We start from the raw sequence: 21,809 nt of genomic DNA on the forward strand, positions 1-21,809 counted from the left end.
GGTTTCTCTTGGACTCAGCGGGAACAGGACCAAGTGGTACCCAGGCATTCTGGCTGTATCTGCATGCCAGGACCAGCTCCCTCTCTCTGTTCTCCAAGGGCTCCCCTCGGCATCAGACAGAAGCCCAGCAGAGGCAGGCAGCCTGCATGCCAGTATTTTGTTTGCCACCAAGCTCGATGGGCAGGAGCAGAGGGACAGAGCCGCCATTGTTCTCTAGTTTGGCGGTGCTACATAGGAACACAGCTCTGAAAGTAGCAGTTTCAAGCAGTGCCCGAGAGTAAATATGCAGAGCACCCAAAGCTGCTGCTCCAAGCTCTGTCCCGCACAGGTCACTTCCTCTAAGCATGATTGACTAGCCCCACCCGCCACAAGAGGGCTGGGAAAGCCACGAGTCTCTGGGTGATCCAGATCACTGCCAGCTACCCCTAACAGGGGGTGAGGGGTGGTGAGCATCCCTCCTGGGGCAGGGTCTGGCCTGCAGGGGAACACCCAGCACCAGAAGACATTTTACCAACTGGGGCGCCAAAAGCGGCCGAGACGCCAGCAGCCGCTCCGGCAGAGACGAAGTCCCTTTTCTCCGTGTCCCTGCGGAAGTACTCAAAGATCTGAAACAACACGAGGACAGCCGCTTTACCGGCTGGGCAGTTGCTAGCAGCCCGAGCGCACCCCCTGTAACGTCGGCCTGACATTGGCTCCCATGAAGAGAATGCTGCTCGCAGCTATCCCTGTACCGCTGCCCGTGCTGAGTGGAGGGGTGTTAAACCCCGGAATAGTTTATTACATGGCCTGGCAGCACAGGACTCGTCGCAGCCAGGATGTGAACCAATAAAAGCAGACACACTGAGCTCCCTGCTCCCCTAGGGGGTTATGTCACAGAGCTGCCGGGAGCATGCTTTCCAGAGGGGTGATACAGGCTAGTTTTGCTTATGCCAGTGTGCTAAAAACAGCAGTGAGACCACAGCCCCATTGTGGCAGCTTGGGCTACCCACCCGCCCCCCTGAGGATGCACTCGGGCAGCTGGCTAAACCGCCGCCTGCAATGCCATGGCCATGCGGCTATTTTTGGTGCGCCAGCTCACGCGGGGCCAGTGTGTGTCTGTCCACCTGAACTGGATTCCTCTCCCAGCCGCAGAGCCAATGTCCCCCTGACATACCAGCGCTCAGCAGTGTAACAGAGCACACAGGGGCCCCGTGCCAGCCAGTGGGCCCCTTCACAAAGGCCACCTAGCCCAGATGGCAGCATCACGGGGTTGCCATCCAGGCTTTGGCTTCCCAGTACAGATCGGCTGCGTGTTCAGTCTGCTGAGGCCAATTCAGATGGTGACATCAGCGGCCAATTGAATTAAGCTTAGCAACGTGGGGGAGCCTTCGCTGCCCGCCCGCCCGCCCAGCCCTGCCCTCCTCACTAGCAATGCCGGACCCAGAGGGGAGCGACATTCCACCGCTCCTTGGTGCTCTCCCCAGCACAGCTGCAGTGGGTGCTGTAGGGGGAGAATATATTCATTTCAAGCTCCCCCCAGAATGCACTGCTGCTGGGAATTGTGGGATAGGTACCCAGAGAGCACTGCAACTGGAATGGTTTAGGGCAAAGAGGATTGGATGGAGCCCCCTTCAGGATAGGTCAGTATTACTCCTTCCAAGCCACCCCCGCTGACTGCTCGAGCAGGATTCTTGGCCCCTGCCGCCCTGGGGAGCATAACAAGCAGATAGCTTTGTCTGCATGGAAGTCCACAGCACTCATGCCCTCAGCAGGCCCATCTCCATTTCACTGCCCTACCCCACCTTTTCAGTAGGGCAGGCTCTTCTGGATTCAGTCGCGCTAGTTGGCTGGCCCTAGATCGCACTAGGAAGGTGAAGAGCACTTTGCTATATTGATTCTATCCACTGGACCAGAGATGTCATGAGCCAGTAACCACAGCTCCTTCCCCAGCATGTGGTGACATACACCCCCCCTCCCTCCCCCCGTCAGACTCTGGGAGCGAGCTAACCAACCTTAAAGTCTCGCTTCAAAGAAGTCGACCTTCCTTGCGAGATCCCGGCTGCAATGACCGCTCCGGAATGAATCATTGGCCCTTCCTGAAGGCAGGAAAGCGGACGTTAGAGGAGAAAGGCAGCTTCGCTTTTTGGAGCCTTGCCATGAAGACGCGGGCATTCAGAGCGTGAACTCTGTGCATCCCGCCCACGCCCCCAGCTCGATTTCAGAGCCTGCGAGGGAGTACAGCCACGCGGACATTCTATGGCTGAAGTAGCCCCGGCTCCCGCAGGGGAGGTTTCTTTGCAGGAAGTGGAAACCTCACCTTACTCCCATGCTTCCTAGCTTTAATAAGTGGCTCTCAAGAGAACGTCCAGCAGGCCTGGACAAACCACCCTGCTTTCTAGAACGCGGAGCGTGAATTCCTGAAACGCTGTCTCTATCAGTGCAGGGGATCCCCAGGATTGCGTCAGAGTGGACTCAAGCTCCATTCATAACCGCAGACTGTACAGTGGCTGCACCTCTGCCCGGCAATGTCCCAGCAGGACTCTCTGGAAGGCCACCTTATGGTGCAGCGACACCATTGTAGGGTTCATTCTCGAGATGGCCTCTAATATAGAGGATGAAAGAACCAGACAGCCACAGGGGCTGCGACTCCCCTGCCCAACTCCTCCGAGTCCTGGCAGGTCAGCAGATGTCATTGGGATACGTCGCCACTACCCAGGGTCCCTGATCCCCGATCCCCCAGGAGGGCACGGCACACTGCTGGTGCTGTACCGCAGTGGTTCTCAGCCAGGGCTCTGGAGCCCCTTGGGGGGCCGCAAGCAGGTTTTAGGGGGGCCACCAAGCAGGGCTGACATCAGACTCACGGGGGCCCAGGACAGAAAGCTGAAGCTCTGGGCTCTGAGCCCCGCCATCCAGGACTGAAGCCTCGGCAGCTTAGCTTTGTGGGGCCCCCTCTGGCATGGGGCCCCGGGCAATTGCCCTGCTTGCTACCCCCTGGCACTGGCCCTGCCTTTTATATGCGGAAAAAACAGTTGTGGCCCAGCTGGGCCGTGAAGTTTTTATAGCACCGGGGGGGGGGGGGGGGTGCTCAGAAAGGAAAAGGTTGAGAAGCCCTGCTGTTCTGAGAGGCACCTCAAGGCAACTCACTGATGAGGGGCATCAGAGCAAAGGGGAAAGCGGAGAAGTCACTGACCCAGGACAAACGGATACACGTATCTGCGGGAAACAAATGGTTTAGGATGCTAGCAATGATGGAGGCACCAGGAATGCTCGAGCGCAACACGCGTGCGTGACAGCAGCAGCTCCCGGGGCCAGGGTGCAGCACAGAGGGGTGACTGCACGCCGACAGTGCGCTTGGGAAGGTGGCTGAATTCCATTAGCTTCCTGGGTAAAATTACCTTCCCGACAGCCAGGCCTCCGACCACCGACAGAATGACCCCGCAGACTTTGATCAGCAAGGTCTGGAAAACAAGGAGAGAGTCCCTGATTAGCACAGGAGAGACAGCAAGTCATGAGGCAGTCACGCTCAGCGGCGGGCTGGTGGGAGACACGCAGAGAGCTCCAAACCAGACACAGCTGCTCCCCGCAACCCAGGTACCTGGGAGAGAGCAAAGGGGAAGATGGAGTTACAGCCTCTTTCCCCTGGAAATCTCACTCAAGGGCAAGAAGCGCGGCGGGTAGCCAGCAAGCTAGCAGCTAGAGCGGCAGGAGCCAGCGATGCCAAAGAGTTCTTTGCCTCTTGTCTTTGGCTTGCTGTTTCACTGCTGCGGTTGTAACGTCTAAACTTCCACTGCAGCAGCCTTTCTCCAGCACAGAGCACCAGCTCTCTGGGGTAACAGCAGGGCAGGAGTCACGGCCGTCACAGAGGATTGGGCAGTCCAGTAACTGCCCCCCGGCATCCAGGGGTCAGCAAGTATTCACAGCACTAGCTTCCCCCACGTGCCTACTGGAGCCCTGCTGAGCCCTCAGATCCAAACACGGGGGTGCCGTTTTACTTGCAAAGCTCTGCCACGTGAGAGATCTCACAGCCAGCACTGAGCCCCCACGTTGCTCTGTAGGGCTGGCAGACCGTAAAAATGCCCTTAAACAACATTGCCCGTTGCCAAGGGGTGCATGCAGGGACTGACTGCCACTGGAAGGGAGCGGGTGGGAGAGCAGCAGCCTAAGCTAGGCTGAGAGCACAGGAGGCTACAAGAGGCAAGCATGCACACGCAGCCCCCCGGTACAATCAGTACCAGCTGTGATACTGCAGTTACCTAGCGCTTCGCCCCAGCCAGCCCCAAAGGGATCTGCACTGGTGTGTTTATCAGACGGAGCCCCAGGGAGGTGAAGGGACTTGCCCAAGAGGAGTCACAAAGCTGGGCAGGATGGCGACTGCTGGGGACGTGAGTTGGTGACTCAGGGCCAGTTTCCTCTCCCCCAGAAGATGCCACTATCAGCTGCAGATGGGAGGCCACAGGGCATCCTCGCAGAGCTGGGACAGGAGCGCACATCCCAGACGAGCACGGGGAGCTGGCAGCGCACGGGGGCACTGGCATGGCGTGGAGGCAGACCAGGCTGGTGAATGCCAGAGGAGGAAGTCCTAGCTCCTGCAAGCTGCCAGCCTCCTGGTCTGCCTTACCACGCTGGTGCGGGGGAGGGACGATGGCGCACGGGACGGCCAAGTGCACTCGCACCAAAACCCAGTGTCCTACCTTGAGGCGGACGACATGAGGAACCTTCACGCCATTGAGGTAGCATTTAATCTGAGGAATCCCGCTGCCAGCGGCTACAGGCTAGAAGCACAGGGAGAGTTTGTTAGCATCAGCCCTTATACAGTGGCTTCCATCATCCCAGATGGCAACAAGGGCCAGAGGCCGCTCTCTGACCATTTCAGCACCTCCCCCCCCACCCCATAAGGGGAAAACATGACGGCTATTGAGGGGCAGTCTGAGCCTTGCTTCCTGTAGGGATCATACCCCGCCCACCCCAACCCCTACAGCTGGCCAGGCATGTTCCAGAGGCAAGACTCTGGCTAGCCAGCAGCTCCTTCCCTGGAGTGGGACTTGAGATTAGTCACCTGAATCTCAGGGAGAGATTATTCCTCTGGCACCGCCTCTATTGTGCTTTTACAAGTAACTTCTTAGCTGTCCTCAAGCAAAACCCGATTGGCTGAGAGTAGTCCGACCTGCCAGGAGTACTAAAGCAGGATGGACTGAATCGATTTGTAGGAGTCGAGGTGGTTCCCTCTTCAGAAGCGACTAGGGAGCAGGCCGTGCCCCAGGAGATGTTCTCCAGAAAACAACTCCAAGGGGAGGACTCTACTGAAGCCACTGTGGCCAGCTCAACAGATCCTCTGGTGGATGGGCTGAATGGGTGCAGGGCCACCGAAGGGTTTATATTTGCCTGGCTTTCTTTAAATCTATGGAAAGAGCCGGGCACTTGAACGGGAGAGCGACGGCCTAGCTGAAAGAGCGAGAGATCCTGCTAGACCAAGCTGCTGTTCAATACTACTTGGGAACTAACGCTCAGCCAGCAGCCGGACTAACCCAAGAGCACGGGCCAGCACCCGTCATCACGGAGTAAAGGCCACAGCACCATGTATAGTCCAGGCTATTCCGGACCTGCTCCAAAAGGGGAGGGCGTGACAAAGAGCAAAGCTGGCCGCCTCTTTCGGGGGGCCTACGAGTGCTGTGTGACCCTCTGTTTCTGCACCCATTCTGCCTCATGGCTAAAGGCCCCACCCCCCACTTTAGACAGAGCAGGACGTTTATCTTCAACTTCCTCAACGCAGAACAGGTATAGCACACTGGCCAAGTCAGACTCCACTGTGCTTTAAGGTTCCGTTACCCTGATTCCCCACCGGAGATGCTGCTCATTTGCCTTGTTACTGTGATTTGTTCCCTTCACCTCACAATAACTCCCCCTGATTACAGCCCCCCTCCGGATGGGCAACAGTTTAAGGGGGCTGCTGTGCGCTTGTCTCAGAAGCGCATTGTTCTGCCTACGAGCTTTTCATCCTTAAACACTTGGACATGCAGGAAATGTAGAGACTGGCCAAGACCAGACCTAGTGTAAATGGGCGCAGGTCAATTCATGTCGAGGAAGCTGCACCATCTCCCCAGCCGAGCAAACCGTTACCATCAGCATCCCGAAAAGCTCCCTCCTTAACACCTCGCCTCCTTTGGCTCTGACTATTTGCTGGGCTCCTTCTACCTGCCGTGCTGGATGCTGTTACCTAGGGTTGTGCGCATGTAACAAATAAAGGATCAAACCGGAAAGAGACAGTACCTCATTTAAGACTACTGGCCGAAGGTAGAGACCCTTAAGGAGAAATCCTTGCATGGCAGTAGTAAAACAACTCAGTCCCTGTGCTAATCCACAGAGGAATTATGGTTATAAATAACATCTGAAATAACAAAACAACCCTGAGCTTTATAATATTTGCATTTTCTTCCCCTCTTAGGAAAAGGAAAAGTCCTCTCCTCTCCTTCAGCCAGTATAATCCTCCTTCAGCGTAATCTCATCAATCTCGTCTCATGCCCATGGCAGCTCTGTGTCTGCTTTACCAGAAGATACGTAATCCCACTCAACTACCCACAGATTTGAGCACTACCTGCAGTAAAGAGTTTTTAAGGCCCAGATGTTTTTGAAGCCACCTGCTCCAGCAGGGGGAGCAGAGAACAGACAGGGAAATGCAGGCAAAGAAACTAAGTGACTTCCCACTCCCTCAAGTAGGGGGGTTTTACTAGAATGTTTAACTGGCTGTTGAGTCTGCTGCATATTTCACTGCAGAACCGATGCAGGGGGAAGTGAGCAAACCAACCGGCCTGCAGCTGGCTCTTAACTCTTACTTCTATGAAAGCAACAATAATGGATCCAACCATCACCACGCTCGAGTTCAGAATGGCCCAAAGTAACAGGGAGAAGGACAGCCCCCCCTTCTCAGTGAACTTGTCAATATCTGGGAGGGTCAGTCAAGAAACTCAAATATCACCGGTTGAAGAACCCGCCTCCTCCCCCCATTACCACTGCACCATCTCATGGGAGACAGCCGCACACTGCAAGGCAAACACACACACACACACACAGCAGCACATCTTTCAAGGAAGTGTTTAAACAGCTTCCCTGACAAGCGTAATGCAATACAGCGGTAAATTCTTAGCACCCGGTGATTCAGGCAGTTGTGATCACGCTAACGCATGTTTCATTTGAACACATCACGGGGGAAAGTGCAGGCTCCAGGCATCAAAGAGTTAAAGGATTTTCACACTGCACCAAGCCTGGTGAAGGAGCTTTTAATACAGAAAGGAGGTGACTTGGCTGGTGTGTTCCTGCTGTATTTTCACTAGTGCTAATTCCTGAGCTCTCCCCTCTGCCGGGCATCTTCTCCCCGGCTGAGCGGCATAGGGAGCCAGACACTTGAGCTCTGGCATTACAGGGTGTTGCACCAAAAGGGACTGGGATCTCTCTGATTCAGCCTGATTTTAGCCCTTCACTTTAAGGCCAAAGGAAGAAACCATGATGCACCGGTGTGGGCCTGGGACAAGAGCTGAAGTGCAGCGTAACTATGCAGAGTCACTAACAAGGCCATGGTGGGACCCCTTGTTTATGCTCTCAACGACCCCCCAGCCAGTTTGTTCTAGCTGAAAGAAAAGGTTTCCCCTAACTGCCAGGGCCTGCTCCCGAGAGAGCTGAGAGTCAAGCTGGGTTCTTGCCTTCTCAAAGGGTTTAGATCTCTGCGTGCAGGTCTGTAGGGGCACATTATACAGCAGTGTTCATCCTGAAGAATCCAAGAGTGGATCTGCTTGCTTCTCCAAGTAGCTGCTACAATAACTCCTGGAGGGCCCAACTGAGATGGGGCAGCCCACAGTGCTGGGTGCCATAAGGATAGAAAAGAGGCAGTCCCTGCCTGGAAGCGCTCACAACCTGATAAGTAGCCATGGCCTGCCACGGGGTGTAGGTAACTGAATATTACACTACTTTGTTGAAGATGCGTGAGGTCAGTTAGGCAGCAGTTCTCCCCACTCCCCCGACCAGGGACAGAAGACCGTGGGGTGAAGAATGCTGGCAGTTTTTAATTGAAATAGTTCTGGTTTTTGGATGTCTGCCAGCTCTAAGCTGACACGTATTTCAGTCAACAGCACGGCAGCTCCAGCACTGAGCACACGGGGCTGGTCTGCAGAGCGAGGGGCTGCCGTTTTCTGGAGCAGAACTGCTCTCTGACTGTGAATTGCTGTAGTACGCAGCAAACTTATTAGGAATCAATTGTGCAGAACATCGGAAAGGTACCCATGGTAGGCTGGACTATCTGCTCCGAGGGAGTAACAGATTTGACCCATGCTTATTCTCCAGGTAGCAGCCAGGAATCAATCACATTATTCCGTCAGGAACATCTCTGCTTCTGACAGAATCCCATGAGGGTTGGGAGCCCCTCGGCAGGTCTGTCTGCTATGGGAAACCTCGCTTCTCGGGCCCTAATGAGACAGGACTTGGAGCATGCTGGGCTCCTTATGGTACGGCCACTGTGATACAAACCTCCCCTCCTGACACGGATCACAAGTGCACCCACTACTCTTGGCCAAGGGCATTCACAGATCTAACCAAAGATTCAACTTCCTCCATGGACAGACAGAGTTCTTGCAGGGTTAGTTCACTCAGTGCCAACACACATGCACCTGACCCCACATGGCCATGTCCTTTAGGAGTTCCCCGGTGGGTAATTTACTCTGCTCGCTACTGTGCTGACGGCCTCTTGTTCCATCGCCCAGAGATCACTGCAATACCCTGTCCACACTTGCCCCCATGTCACTTGCTCCCCAGCTGAAGGATACTGTCTTTCACCACTCTGAACTTCAGCCCCGCCAACTTCTCCACCACGATGTCGATGAAGCAGGCGACGAGGCCGGTGAGAATCCCGATCATGGCACAGATGACCCAGCGCTTGATCTCCACTGTTCGGAACGCCTGTGAGAGACAGAGATGAGACTCCTCCACCCCAGGGTCTTGGCTGATCCTGAGCACAGCACGCTCTAGCTATCCAAATGCACCCATAGGGTGAAGGATGGTGTCGTGCACCTTAACACACACACCCCTTCTCCAAGAAACGTGACTTTCTCGTCAGTGCTGTTCCCATTGTGCAGAACTAAATCACTAAGTACTCAGGGCAGGGCAGGGCAGCTCCCCTCCCAGAGAAAAGCTGATCAGATACATGCCCTCTTCTGACACTGGACAATTACAGTCTGGAAGGGTTTTATTTATTCTTTTGAACATTACACGCTCTGGTCTGATCTACTCTTTTTCCTGTCAGGCTGGTGACAGCTGGTAGGATTAAACCTGATTCACTGAAGGGGAAAGGATTTTCATTCAGACAGTTGAAAACAGTCTGTGTTCGCTAAACTGGTATTAGCCAAGACTTTTTCTCTCCCAAGCATGTCTTGGGTGTTTGAGCTAAAGAGGCGACCCTCCAGCCCCTTCGCTTACAGGCTTAGAACAGCGTTCCTGCACAGGGTGTTTCTAAGGACGTATCACTGACTCATGGAACAGCATCATTACAGTTTCAACCATCTGGTCATCTTAGAACTGGAACGGGATCGAGGGAGCGTCTTCCCTAGGAGCACGGGAAGGAGCTGCTCTGCAGAACTGTGCCCTACTTATCAGTCGGTACCACAGCACATCCTAGTTTGACACTTATCTCCTCAACATCCTCTGTGGTGGAGGCTGATGCAAAGAAGTGGTTTTGCCTTCCTGCAGTGCCCTTATCCTTGCTCCTGTTACTCCCCGGGGGTCCAGCAGACCTGGCAGGTTTCCTTGCTGAAGCACTTAAAGACTTTCTTGTTGTTCTTCCCCGTTTGGCTATTTGCTCTTCCAATGCCCTGAGGCCTCCTCACACATCACCAGTCATGGTGCATGTTCCTTCCTGTTGGTTTCAAGGTCTTGTCTGGGAGGAGACCTGGTCTGGATCTCTTGAAGCATTTAGCTACACTACCTGGCCTTCCTGCTTTCATTTTTCTTAGGGGGAGTCACCTTCTGGGACAGCAATGGTAGTGTTCCCACGCAGTGACTGCAGAATTTAATGTCATCATTTTAGATGTTAAGGCCTTTGGATCAGCTTCCTTCCTAAAAATCCCCCTTGCTGACAGAGGGTCCCACGCCAGGTCTCCCCCAAGCAAACTGGCATTAATTAGGCCATGGTCACTCACTGGTTCAGCTGGAAGTGGCCCCAAACGTAGAAGAGTGGGCTCATAAACTAAGTGAGGAGAGTCTCTCCTCTGGGGGCCTGGGGCTAGCTGTTCCCAGAAGCAATGGGTTATGCTGCTGAGAAGCCACATCTCTGACCCTTGGCCCGCAGTGACATTTGACCAGTTTCCACAGGGGTGGCTGGAGTCTCGTCAGGGCTCAGGCTGGCAGGCCGGTGCTGTGGGCACAGCCAGACTCACCGTGTGGTTGATCCGCCTCTCCTCCTCCAAGAACAGCTGGTTTTCGCAGTTGTCGTAGTCCAGGCTCTAGATTCAGGGAGAGGGAAATGCTTTCACTGGGTACCACAGCAGGGGATCTCCTTCCTGCAGGAGTGTGAGCTTCAGCTCTGCTCCTTCCCAATGAAACCTACTTCACCCCCACTTGCTCATGCCCCCAGTCCCAGCACTCTTCTCCGCTTAAACCTCCCCCTGCTGTCTGGAACCCCACAGATAACTCTGGAGACAGGTGTCCTGCTGTCCCACAGGGACTTTCCTGCCCTGCAGCACCAGAACAGCCTCGGTGCTGAGGTTTTCCACGCACCAGGTTATAACCCCTCAACTCCACTGCCTCCTCCCATACTCAACGCCACTCGTTCGCTGGCTTGAGCATCACCAGTTTTCAAATAAGTATGAACCAGAATCTTCTAATCCCAATTAAATAGACATCACCTGGGGTGCCTACCTCATACTTGAGCGAGAGCAGCTTCTCATTGTGAGGAATCTCACTGGGAAACTGGTTAGGGGCCTCCGTTTCCTGGGGGAGGCAAAGATCAGGCGTTAGATCAGCCAGGCCATCTTATAAGGCATTGCCCCAAAGCAGGGCTGCTGGAGTTTGCCATTTGGAGCAGCTACCCCCAAGTCCCAGCCCCAGTGCTCAGCTACTCTTCCGAGGGACCGGCTGGGGTATGCTTGCTGACGGCATCAACAGGTTGCATCGCCTGCTTCCACGCAGCTCCCACTGCCAGCTTCTGCCAGGAAGCCTTTCACAAAAACAGGGGTTTGTTCACTGCCAGGGGCTTTAGGCAGAGATGGGGTAGGACAGCATCTGCTCTGGCTGTTCACACCAGCGTCCTAGATGGCACCATGAAGCAGCCTCTTTATAGCTGTTGACTTTGACTGCTATAAACAGAGTCTACTTAACGAAGCAGGACACACCACTGCCTCAGGCACTGAGAGTCCTGTGCAGAGAGCTGGGAATGCAGCGCAGATGCTGTCTGATCCCAGGGGATTTCCTGCAGAACTAAAGAGGATGGGACTGGCTCAGCACGAGCGTCCCAGTACCAACACCAATCAGCCCACCAAGCCATGAGAACAGCCTTGATGCCACAGCCAGAAACACCCGCCAGGACGGGTGTGCTGACAGCTTTTATTGCTCAACTCCTCAGGCAGAGGGGGACCCCTGTTGTACCTCCCTCCAGTCGCCCATTAAGTACAGGGGAAAGGTGAGTTAAACGCCTCGGTAGCAAGGCAACTCCGTAATGAGACACCCTTATCCCAGGAAGGCAGATGGGGAGCTTTTCAAATGCGCAGCACCAAAGCCACCCCTGGTGCAGTGAGATTTGAGGCTGGACGCCCCGTGGCAGCGAAGGGCACCCCCTCCTCTGTCCAACACTGCCTGCCCCTAGCTGCGGCATGCTGGGAAGGGCGGCAGGTTGGACTTGGAGGTGCTATAGCTACTCCAATGTGTTCCCTTGCCCAGAATAAGGAGGTGGTAAGGGAGCTGCGCTATTATAGCTGGCAATTGATGCTCTAAGACCTCCAGCCTGCGGACCAGATGACCTGGTCCCTCGGGAGTGTTTCTTAGGAACAGTTCAAGGCTTTATCGCCATCATTTGTTCAGGTCTCAGTGACCAAGACCGTCGCCCGAGATACTTCTGCTCAGAAGCGTGCAAAGGCTGGAGGGTCACCGGTGATGTTTGGCACAGGGCAGGCATATTCCCAGGGCAAGAAAATTCTCCCTCCACCGCAGAGCAAAGCAGGCTCTCAATTAGAGTGCCCACTGGGAAGGGGAGATCTGCTTTAGCTGGGGAACAAGGAGGCAAGGGGGAAACAGAGCAGGCAGATTATACGCTTCCAAGAACTCCGAGACACCCCTGGCAAGTTACCAACAGTGTGCAAAGCCGTTTTCATGGAAATGGTTATTGCTCCCAGGCACCGAGATCTGGGGGGATCCAGGAGCAGATGCTGGAACTCCATTTGCTTCAGACGGTTTGGAGAAGTCAGGCAGGAAAGTACCATGAAGCACCAAGCTAGGGCAGAAATTTCTGTCCTACTGTCCTCAACTACATCGCCAACCCTGGACATTAAAAATCTGGTGTTAGGCCTTCAAAATCGTGAGATTGGCTTAAGAATCATGAGCCATTAAGAAGTGTGGGGGTCTTTTTACTTGCCTTCAGGTGTTAGATCCTTGAGGGGGGGCTCACATTTTTAAGCTTTTCTCTGCAAGACAATGAGGGCTAAAATTCTTTCTAAAAAGAGAGACAAGAGTCTCATGTATTCACATGACCCCAGGAGCTGGGGCTTGAAGAAAACCACCCAATATCACAGGAGTTGTGATAGTCATGACAGTTGGCAACATTGGCTCAAACAGACTTTGTGCGGTCTCCCCTAGCATACCAGCGCATGGCCTAGTGGTGTGTGGCAATGCACAGACAGGTACCAAGAGGAAAAGGGCTTTAAGAGAACAATCCAGCCGTAGATCTCAAGAATATTGTCGCTCCTCCCCTCTCCTGGCGGGAGCACAGCATTTGTTGAGTTGATACAGCGACTGCACGCTTAGGGAAGGGGTGGGGTCCATTTATTTGTGCTCTGCTGTTGTCCTTGGCCCTACAAATCCCTGCAGAGCGCACAGCAGGGAGCACCGGGCTGCAGAGAACAAGAAATGTCTACCTAATCGGGGAACGGTAGCTCTGTTACTCCGATCCTCCTGCCTGTCCCATTTGTTACATTCACTTGTATCCTGCCTGTCGTGAGTTTGCAAGCGCTGTCGGGCGGGGACAGGGCTGGGGTGTTGGTACAGTACCTAGCACAACTAGGCCCTGATATCAGGTGAGGACCAGCAATACAACTAATAAGAGTGACCAAGGCCCAGCTACAGGACAAGAGAATGGCTCTGAGGCAGCCCTAGTCACAAGTGAAGACCGACTACTGTAGCTAGAAAGATAAAAGCGTCAGATCACTGTAGCTCAGCAAACCTCAACGCCAGCGAGTCTAGAGACACTTCCGGCTCCAGCAGCAGTGTGAACACAACCCACCCCGGCGGCTCCCACTCAGAGGTGCCATGTGAAATGGTGCATAAGGGTTACTCTAGATCAATCTCCCCGAGGGCCAGCCCCACTCTCCAGGGTATGTGAGGTTCAGGAGGGGCTTGGGGGCAGCTCATGAAGGGGTGGAGGAGGAGGGACACTTCTCTGGCCCATGGGATCTGACTGGTGAGAGAGAAAAAGAGAGAGAAAGAGAGCGAGCGAGCACAGAACCCATCCGTAGAATACAGATTCAGCCACTGGTGACAGGATTTCTCCCTCCACCTAGGGTTACGCCTTCCAGAAAGGAGTGACCGCTCAGCGCCCACTCAGCCTGTCCACTCTTCAGGCAGGGCCCCCTCTCCTGTGGTGTCTGTGCAGGACCCCATTTGGCACCACCGTAACACAAACGGCAACCCAACGGAAATGGAGGGGGAAGCCCAGGAGCTAAGGGAGGCGAAAGCCAGATACAGGATGTGAGAGGGGAAGGGAAACCAAGCAAGCACCCACTGCTCTGAGAGGAGACATAATAGGCCACAATAGAGCAGCTAGGTCTCAGGTGCCTCTTGTCCCCAGAGGGCTGTTTTCCCCATTGGCAGGGTACGTTCTGAACTGGATTTCCACCCACAGGCCCAGGATCAGGTGAAGCTGGGGGCAGGAATTTTCCACTAGAATCCAGTCACACAGAGCATTCCCGCCCCCACACAATGAGCCCCAAAGCCCAATCCTGGCACCCAGTGCCCACCCCCTGCCCGCCACATGGACCCCAGCTTCCAGACTAACCGGTCGGTAGGGCCAAGCATGGAGGACAGTGGTCAGCAAACAGCTGAACACCCCCTTCCACATGGAGAGTACGTGTGTGGGGGGGAAAAGGGATCCACCTACGGAAGGGACCTGGGGGATGCTCTGAGCCAGAGGACATGGCTCTTGCCTGAGTCTCTTGCGTGGGGTCAGAGCCGCGAGGACACACTGAAGAGAGCACAGGACTAGGGCTCATCAGCGGGGAATGGGGAGGCTAGTGGGTGTGAGAGGGGAGTGCAGGGGGAAGTGACGACACGGCAGGCGAGTGGCCTGTCCAGCAGCAGCCCTACAATCCCAAGATCTGGGTCAGACAGCCAAAGCGAGTTTTCCATGGAGCCGGATTGGAGCTCCAGTCTCGGGTGCTCACTGACCCGCCGTGAGGTGCTCTCCCCCGCAGCTGTGCTCGCTGTTTGGTCCAACTCGGCAATGCCACGCATGGGCGCTAAGTACAACTTCCATGCACTTCTTTGGGACACCCCCACCCCCAATACGTGTACCCGTTGAGTGAGTGCTTAGAACAGAGCCCGGAGCACTGGCTGTGGCCACATGGGAGCTCGGATGCGGTATGGGCAGGGAGCGAGGGAGTCTTAAAGACACAGACTAATTTTTGAGCTCATTTCTCCAAGACACATCGTCCAACTGACCCCAAGTTTTCCAAGAGGTGCCTCCTGGGGCAGGGGCTCCTACATGATAGTTTCCAGGCAGAAGTAGGCAGCTGGTTTTGGTGGGGAAGAGGAAGATGAGCAAGTTAGAAAAAGTAAGTTAGGCTTATAATGGAAAGACAGACCCTTGGCAGTGGGTTTGCCCCCTGCGGCCCACTCTGCTGCTTTGTGAGGAGCCATCTGCCACAGCCTGGCCTCAGTTACCAAGAACGGGAACAGTCAGAGCAATGTTTGCTCCTTTCTGTGCCACTCACCAATTCGCGTACATCGTCGTTGAGATCCACGCTGCTCAGCTGCCCAAGGCGTAGAAAGGGGGAATGAGTGAACTGAGAGGAGAATGGAAAACTAGGTCAATGCTCAAATATTCCACATGGCCGCAGGTTAGCAAGCCCCAACGCTAGAAGGGAGACATCTGGGTGCCCCCGCTTTGCCCTCCTGACTCTAATACCAAAGGGGGGAAGGGAGGGAAGCAAGATTGACAGCTGCCTGCCCTCAAGTTCATGCCGCACTCGGCCAGCTGGGGCACTCTCCCTCTCTCTTCTTATACACTGCCTGCATTAGTCAGGCTCCCCTCACTGTGCGTGGCTGTGCTCTGTGTGCCGAGTGTCAGCAGCCCAGGATCTCCTCCTGCAGGCTCACCCTGTTGTATTTGCTGCAGCACATGGGAATAGCTTCCTTTCAGGCCAGGGCATCCCGTGCTTTAGGCCAGCAGTGGCCAAATGCAGGACCCAGGCCTAATGCAACCCATGGAGTTCTATGTTGACGGGGCCACTAGTTTGTAATGCAGAAGCCATGCCAGTTAAGATGGAAGTTGGTACACCAGGTTCTGGACTTGCCACAAAGTGACCACATGGCAGCTGCAACCTGCTCTAGTTTAGGCAAGTTGGTTGCAACCCTCTGGTGGGCAAAATTTGGTCGCCCCAGGGCTAGGCTCACTTAGCCAGCGATGACAGGGTCAGGAGGCAATTTGAAGCCCTGTCAGAAGCTGTTATTAATACTATTAACAACATTTTACCTTGCCAGAGGCTGGATCAATTACTCCCCTCCACAAGCCAAACGCTACTCAGCTGTGTTTGTTGGAGGAACAACTGAGCTGCTTTTGGGTCATTTCCTTGCATCACGGATAAAGCTCTGCAGACGAGCCCAGAGCTCGAAATGGCCCACTTGCTGCATCAGGGGGAGTTCAAATTTATACTGCCCTGTAACATGATGTGAAAGGGTCTCTCCGAGGCCCGGAGGGGTTAGCTCCTGTGCACTCTTCTTGCTAGTGAGCTCTTGGCCTGTCTCATGGAGCAGAAAAGAGCACGCTGCATTGGCGGCAACCAATCTATCAGCCAGCCGGCGAGGCCCATAGAGCTAGGGGCCATCTGTCTGTCTGTCTGCCTCAAGGTACCTAGAGCCCATCACAAAGGGGCTGATCTTAGCTAGGGCCTCTCCCTCCTTGCTACCTTTCATTCGCCTATTGCAGCCAATCTCCTACCCCATACCACTGTCACGATGCTGCCCAAGCACAGGGAGAGAAGCTCGGAGTTGCTCTTTACTGTGTACAGGGCTGGACACCCCTTGTTCCGCTCCCAGCAAGACTGCAAGGCCCTCTGCAGCCATTCGCATTTGGAGACTTTCCTGGTTAAATCCCAGGGTAAACCCAGCAGCCCCCTGGAGACCAGAGACAGGAGGAACACAAGGGAAGGATGCTGGAACTCTGCCACCTCCAGCTCCTTCCCCTGGAGCTCGGGCAATAGGAGCTGTCACTTGAGACTTCAGCCAACTCCAGCCAGGCAGGAGGCACTGCTCTCCGCCTGCTTTGGGGGACACCTTGCATCAGCTGCGCCAAAGCAGCTCCCCTGTGCTGCACTGAGTGGGGTCAGCTCACCTGATGCCGCACAAGAGGCTTTTCTCCCCATGCGTCACACAACCCCAGGTGCAGCCCTGCCCTGCCCATTTCCCTGCAGGGAGGGCCGCTCCAGCGATGCACTCCTCACCCCCGGTCACCATGGAGAGACAGGCCTTTCTACCCAGCCTGGTTCAGCACGCTGGGGCTCTCCAAGGAGGAAGCGCCACAGCCACGAGAAACCTGCTTGTGCCTCTTTGTGCCTCCGAGTTACTTTGGAGAGACTGGACGTTAACCCCTCGCTTCCCAAATCCACCTTCCCTCCCTCCTTGAATGATCTCACCTCACCCACACATTTCCCCAACTCAAGGGCATTACACGGCTCAGGACTGCGGTACTAAACACACCTGCCTGACTGGGCAAAATCTGCAGCTGCATTGCAGGGAATGCCCGCTGGTCATGATCAGGAAAGTTATTTCCTGGCCTGGAATACAGGATCAGTTAACAACAGACAGTTTGTTGGGCATTTTGCTCTGTGCTCTACTCCACATGACCTGCTCCTGGCCAGGGAGAAATGAGCATATTAGTCTATTTAATCTCATCGCCAGGCGTTCCCACCAAAGCTTTTAACTTGCTCGGGCCCAGGAGGACACGCTGCTATTTGCAAACAGCAACACAAAGCGAAGCAAGCTGGAAGCAGGAGACAGCTCTGAGCCTGCAGACCGAGCGCAACCGAAGCTGCACAAGGTGTTTCCCAGAGGGGCAACAGCACACCAGGTTCAGCGAGCATTTGCTGCAGCCACACTCTGCTACCTAGGCATGTTTCAGGCGGGGATGAGCCATGGTGCGTTCTCCAGCGGACGGAGTGATCTGGGAGGACCGGTTCTTCTGCCGGGCAAGTTCCCAGAACCGAGCACTGTCAGCAGAGTTGCCTAATACAGGAGTTTGAGAGCTATTTTGGGCACTTCTTCCAGTCACTCAACATGAGCAAGGGCTGGGCCTATAACCAAGCCCGCAGTGGTGCTGCGGTGTTAAAGGGCCCCACCATGCAGTACCAGAGACGGCGTCCTGCTCCAAAGCAGGGGGACGGGCACTTTGCTGGCGCTGAAAGCATCTGCCCTGGCATCTGAAGGGTCACTGCCCTGCAAAGGGGAGCTCTGCCCTGGCAGGGGGGTGGGGGGACTAGCCAATTGGACACTGGAGTTATTTTAATTTACATTTAATGGAAGTGAGGTTTCCCAGAACTCACATCTGCCCCTTTCCACAGACCACCTTCGCCCTGCAGGGCCAAGAGGCCTACTGTGAGCCACAGCATAGGATGGAGCCACCTCTGCGGTCAGGAGACTAGCATGGCCTGGCAAAGACAAACGAAGAAACCACCGTCCCCTGTTCCAGCCAGGAGCCTCTGGAATACAGGAAGAGGGGCAGCTCTGGGGGCCTGCAGGCACATTGGACTCTCTCGGTCTTTGCGGGTGGACCGAGAGAAGCAGTCACCGGGAACGGGCAGGTACTAGTCGTTACGTACACTTCATTCAACCGGCCACTGCAGGGAGGCAGCCACTTCCAGCTTGTCTCAAAGGATTCACTGCAACAGCCCAAACAAGCAAGTCATGGGGAACTGAAGGCCCTTCTCCTGATGTAAAAATGGGAGGTGTTGGGTGTATAGCTCCAGTAGAGACAAAAAGGTGTTCAGAGACTACAGGGACAGGGGCCTACAAGAAAAAGACACTTTCTTTCTCCAAAGGTCTCAGGCCAAGCTCTCCCTGCCCATATCAGAAGTATTCAAAGAGGAGATGCAAGATCCCATTTTAGAACAGAGGAGCTGATGCCTGTTTTACACCCAGGTCACAGTGAGCGGCTGCAAGAGGAGCAGAGGCAGATGAGGGCCCGAAGGGGGAGAGTCACCCAGACAAGTGTGGCTGGGCCAAAATGGAGACGGCTTTCAAACAGGACCCAGACTGACTCCACATCTTCAGATCCTGCAGCCCTGCTGGTCTGGTACCAAGCAGGTTCAGGTGGTTTGGCTATGACGCCACAGGGCTAGATGTCAAGTCGTCCCTTGCAAGGCAATGAGTCTCCCCAGCCAGAAAGAGGCAGCGTGAGGAGCTCTTGAGAGGCGAAGGGGAAAGTGACACTGCCTGACTTCACAAGCAGCTCTTTGTGGGCTGGTTTTGTCAGACCCAACTTAGGGCCAGAGCTGTCCCACCGCTGCTGTAATTTACCTTTCCCGGAAGAGCCACCCTCGCTTCCCTTCACAGCCCTCCCCAGACTCCTTTAACATTCACACCCCCTCCAGGAGGAGCTACCACGAAAGTGCTCAGATTCCCAGACCATGAAACTTACCCCTCCCTGTGAGCTTTGGGAGGGGGACAAAGTCAGTTTAGGGTGCTGGCCACGCAACATGCATGCAGATCACACAGAAGCAGGCCCCTCCCTTCTCTTCAATCTCCAAGCAGCGTGGTCAGGTCTGCAAGCAAACAGGAACCAAGATGCAATCAGCTTGTCAGCAGGATCACAAAACTGTACGCTCAAGCTCCCTTGCCAGCCACTAAGGGTACATCTACACTGCAGCTGGGAGCAAGCCCCCCAGCCCAGGTCGACAGACTCAAGCTAGCCACCCCACCGCAAGGCTAGCACAAGTCTCCGCCCAACGTCCACTCTGCTATTTTTAGCGTGTTAGCTTGAGTCTGTTGCCCCGGACGGGGTGGCTCGCTCCCTGCTGCTGTGTAGACTTACCCTACCTTTCCTCCCCGCTGAAGGGCACTGCTTGAGATCCTAATGTTGACACAGAGCAAAGCAATTACCCATCTGGATTCCAAACCAATGCAGTGGCTTACAGGGCTGGATCTAAACAACCCCTGCAACTGGCACCAGGCCGGGAGCGTTAACCTGAAGCAGGAGTGCACTCCTTCCGGGATCCCTCCATACCAGGAGAGTTTACTCTGCAGGCCCTGACTCCTCCAGCCCCGGGCTTGGCACTCTGGGGTTCTGTGTATTTCTAGAATGCAAAGAGGATACATGAAAAATATGATGTTTTTGTGTGTGTATGTGTGTACATGTATATATATATAGATATAGATACATACACACACACACACACAGTACCACCTAGTCATTGAGCCTAGATTTGTTTAAGCCTTTGATACCTTAATAAGAAGCCTGAAGTCCCCTCTCCATCACTGATCACAAGCAAAAACATTTTAATAAACTTGGGGAGGAAGCCGCAACTAGCCAGTTTTAGCTTATTCCCCTACATCATCGCCAACGGTTACTCAATCTGGCATTCCAAAACAGGTCATGGCAGCCAGTAACAACCCCTGTACTTTGGTTGCCTAACACTTTCCATGGCAAGAGATTTTTGTGACCTTTTTTTCAAGAGTTCTCACCTCCATTGCTGGTCGAGGCCTTTGATGACTAGATAAATGCCAAAAGGGATCATTAGATCATCTAGCCTGACTTCCTGTATGTCACAGGGCACAGAATTTCACCCAGTTACCCCTGCGCTGAGCCCAAGACCTTGTTGACTAAAGCCTCTTCCAGAAAGGCATCCAGTGCTGATCTGAAGACATCAAGAGATGGAGACTCTGCCACTTCCCTTGGTCGTTTCTTCCAATGGTTAATCATCCTGTTAAAAATGGGTCCATTATTTCCATCTGGATTTGTCTGGTTTCAGCTTCCAGCCATTAGCTCTTGGTATGTTTTTCTTCATTAGATGCACGAGCCCTTTAATACCTGGTATTTTCTCCCCGGGAAGGTGCTTCCACGCCATCATCAACCATCTCTGTTTTTTGAGGGTTTTTGGTGACAAACTAAACAGACTGAGCTGTAAGTCACTCACTGTAATACATTTTCTCCAGACCTCAAATAATTTTTGTGGCTCTTTTCTGCACTCTCTGCAATTTTCAACACCTTTTTTAACATGCAGACACCAGGACTATAAGCAATATTCCAGCATTTGTCTGGCCAATGCCATACACAGAGGTAAAAATCATGGCCGTACTCCTACTCATTATATACCTGCAGGAGCACATTGAGTCAAATCCATTTTAATCATGATTTAAGTCTTCAAGGAGGAAATCTGAATTTAAATAATTGATTTTAATTTTGTTTTGTTTTGTTCCTAGCCTCATTTGCCAGAAGCTGGGAATGGCTGACAGGGGATGGATCCCTTAATGATTACCTGTTCTGTTCATTCTCTCTAGGGCACCTGGCACTGGCCACTGTCGGTAGACAGGACGCTGGGCTAGATGGACCATCGGTCTGACCCAGTGTGGCTGTTCTTATGTTCTTATTTTCACTTTGTTAACTTTCCTAAAGAAAGGTGCATTTTTATTGGTGGTTAACCATTACAACATGCTGAATTGAAACCAAATGTAGTCTTTATAAAAAATTTGGTACTTTTGGCTAACTAGGAGGATACAGGATAGAAATTATATTCCTACCAGGTGCCTTGTTAAAGGTGCCGTGTGCCATGTTTTGGTGCTTAAATAACTTTGAAATATCTGCCTCATGCCCTTCATGGTTTTACACTTAATAGATCTCATTCTCTCCAACCTGGTTTTTATTCATACATTGAAAGATGAAAACAAGTTTTCCTACTAGTTCAATTCCCTCTCGTTTTTTGCTAGCTTTGAATAAACTAGTCCAAATGAAGCACTCACTCGCTCTCTGCGCTTGCTAGCTAAACAGAAACCAAAAGTAATTAAGGAAAAAGTTTTTCTGGGAAACAGAAACTGGCAGTTATTTACATTTGGAAAAATGTAAGTACTAGAACTTCCTCCATTCTACAGACTGAAAGTAATGTAGATACATCATGTAGAACATAACATTGTGACATTTATAAAGCTGGAGTTGACAAAGAAAGTGAGGTGCTTTCCCCTGGCACCAGTAAAGAATTTCAGAAGTAGCACAGGTTACTAAATTTCAATCTGGGGACTCACTGATGCACCACTTTTTTATTCAAATGATTTGAACAGAGTGAAGTGTAGCCCTTAAAACCAGGTGTCATCATTTCAAATTTAATTTTAATCCGGTTATTTAAAAGGAAAAATATTCAGTGTTTAAGTCAATTTTTATCTAC

The 21,809-nt window shown here is 53.4% G+C and overlaps 1 protein-coding gene across 4 annotated transcripts in view; it reads right to left on the minus strand.

Annotated features, from left to right (window-relative positions):
- The window catches only part of CLCN7 (chloride voltage-gated channel 7), a 71,411-nt gene that overhangs the window by 38,857 nt on the left and 10,745 nt on the right, over positions 1-21,809 (minus strand). For 2 of the 4 annotated variants that reach the window (XM_073362719.1, XM_073362718.1), the window contains exons 2-10: positions 15,153-15,224; positions 10,876-10,947; positions 10,395-10,460; positions 8,790-8,922; positions 6,810-6,919; positions 4,671-4,751; positions 3,375-3,437; positions 1,992-2,075; positions 512-605 (exon numbers count right to left, since the gene is read on the minus strand). In XM_073362719.1, coding sequence (XP_073218820.1) covers positions 512-605; positions 1,992-2,075; positions 3,375-3,437; positions 4,671-4,751; positions 6,810-6,919; positions 8,790-8,922; positions 10,395-10,460; positions 10,876-10,947; positions 15,153-15,224 — 775 coding nt within the window. The remainder of the gene's footprint in view (positions 1-511; positions 606-1,991; positions 2,076-3,374; positions 3,438-4,670; positions 4,752-6,809; positions 6,920-8,789; positions 8,923-10,394; positions 10,461-10,875; positions 10,948-15,152; positions 15,225-21,809) is intronic. The other 2 variants (XM_073362720.1, XM_073362721.1) reach the window with 2 other exon arrangements.

This window comes from Lepidochelys kempii, chromosome 10, assembly GCF_965140265.1.
Source record: "Lepidochelys kempii isolate rLepKem1 chromosome 10, rLepKem1.hap2, whole genome shotgun sequence".
NCBI lineage: Eukaryota > Metazoa > Chordata > Testudines > Cheloniidae > Lepidochelys > Lepidochelys kempii.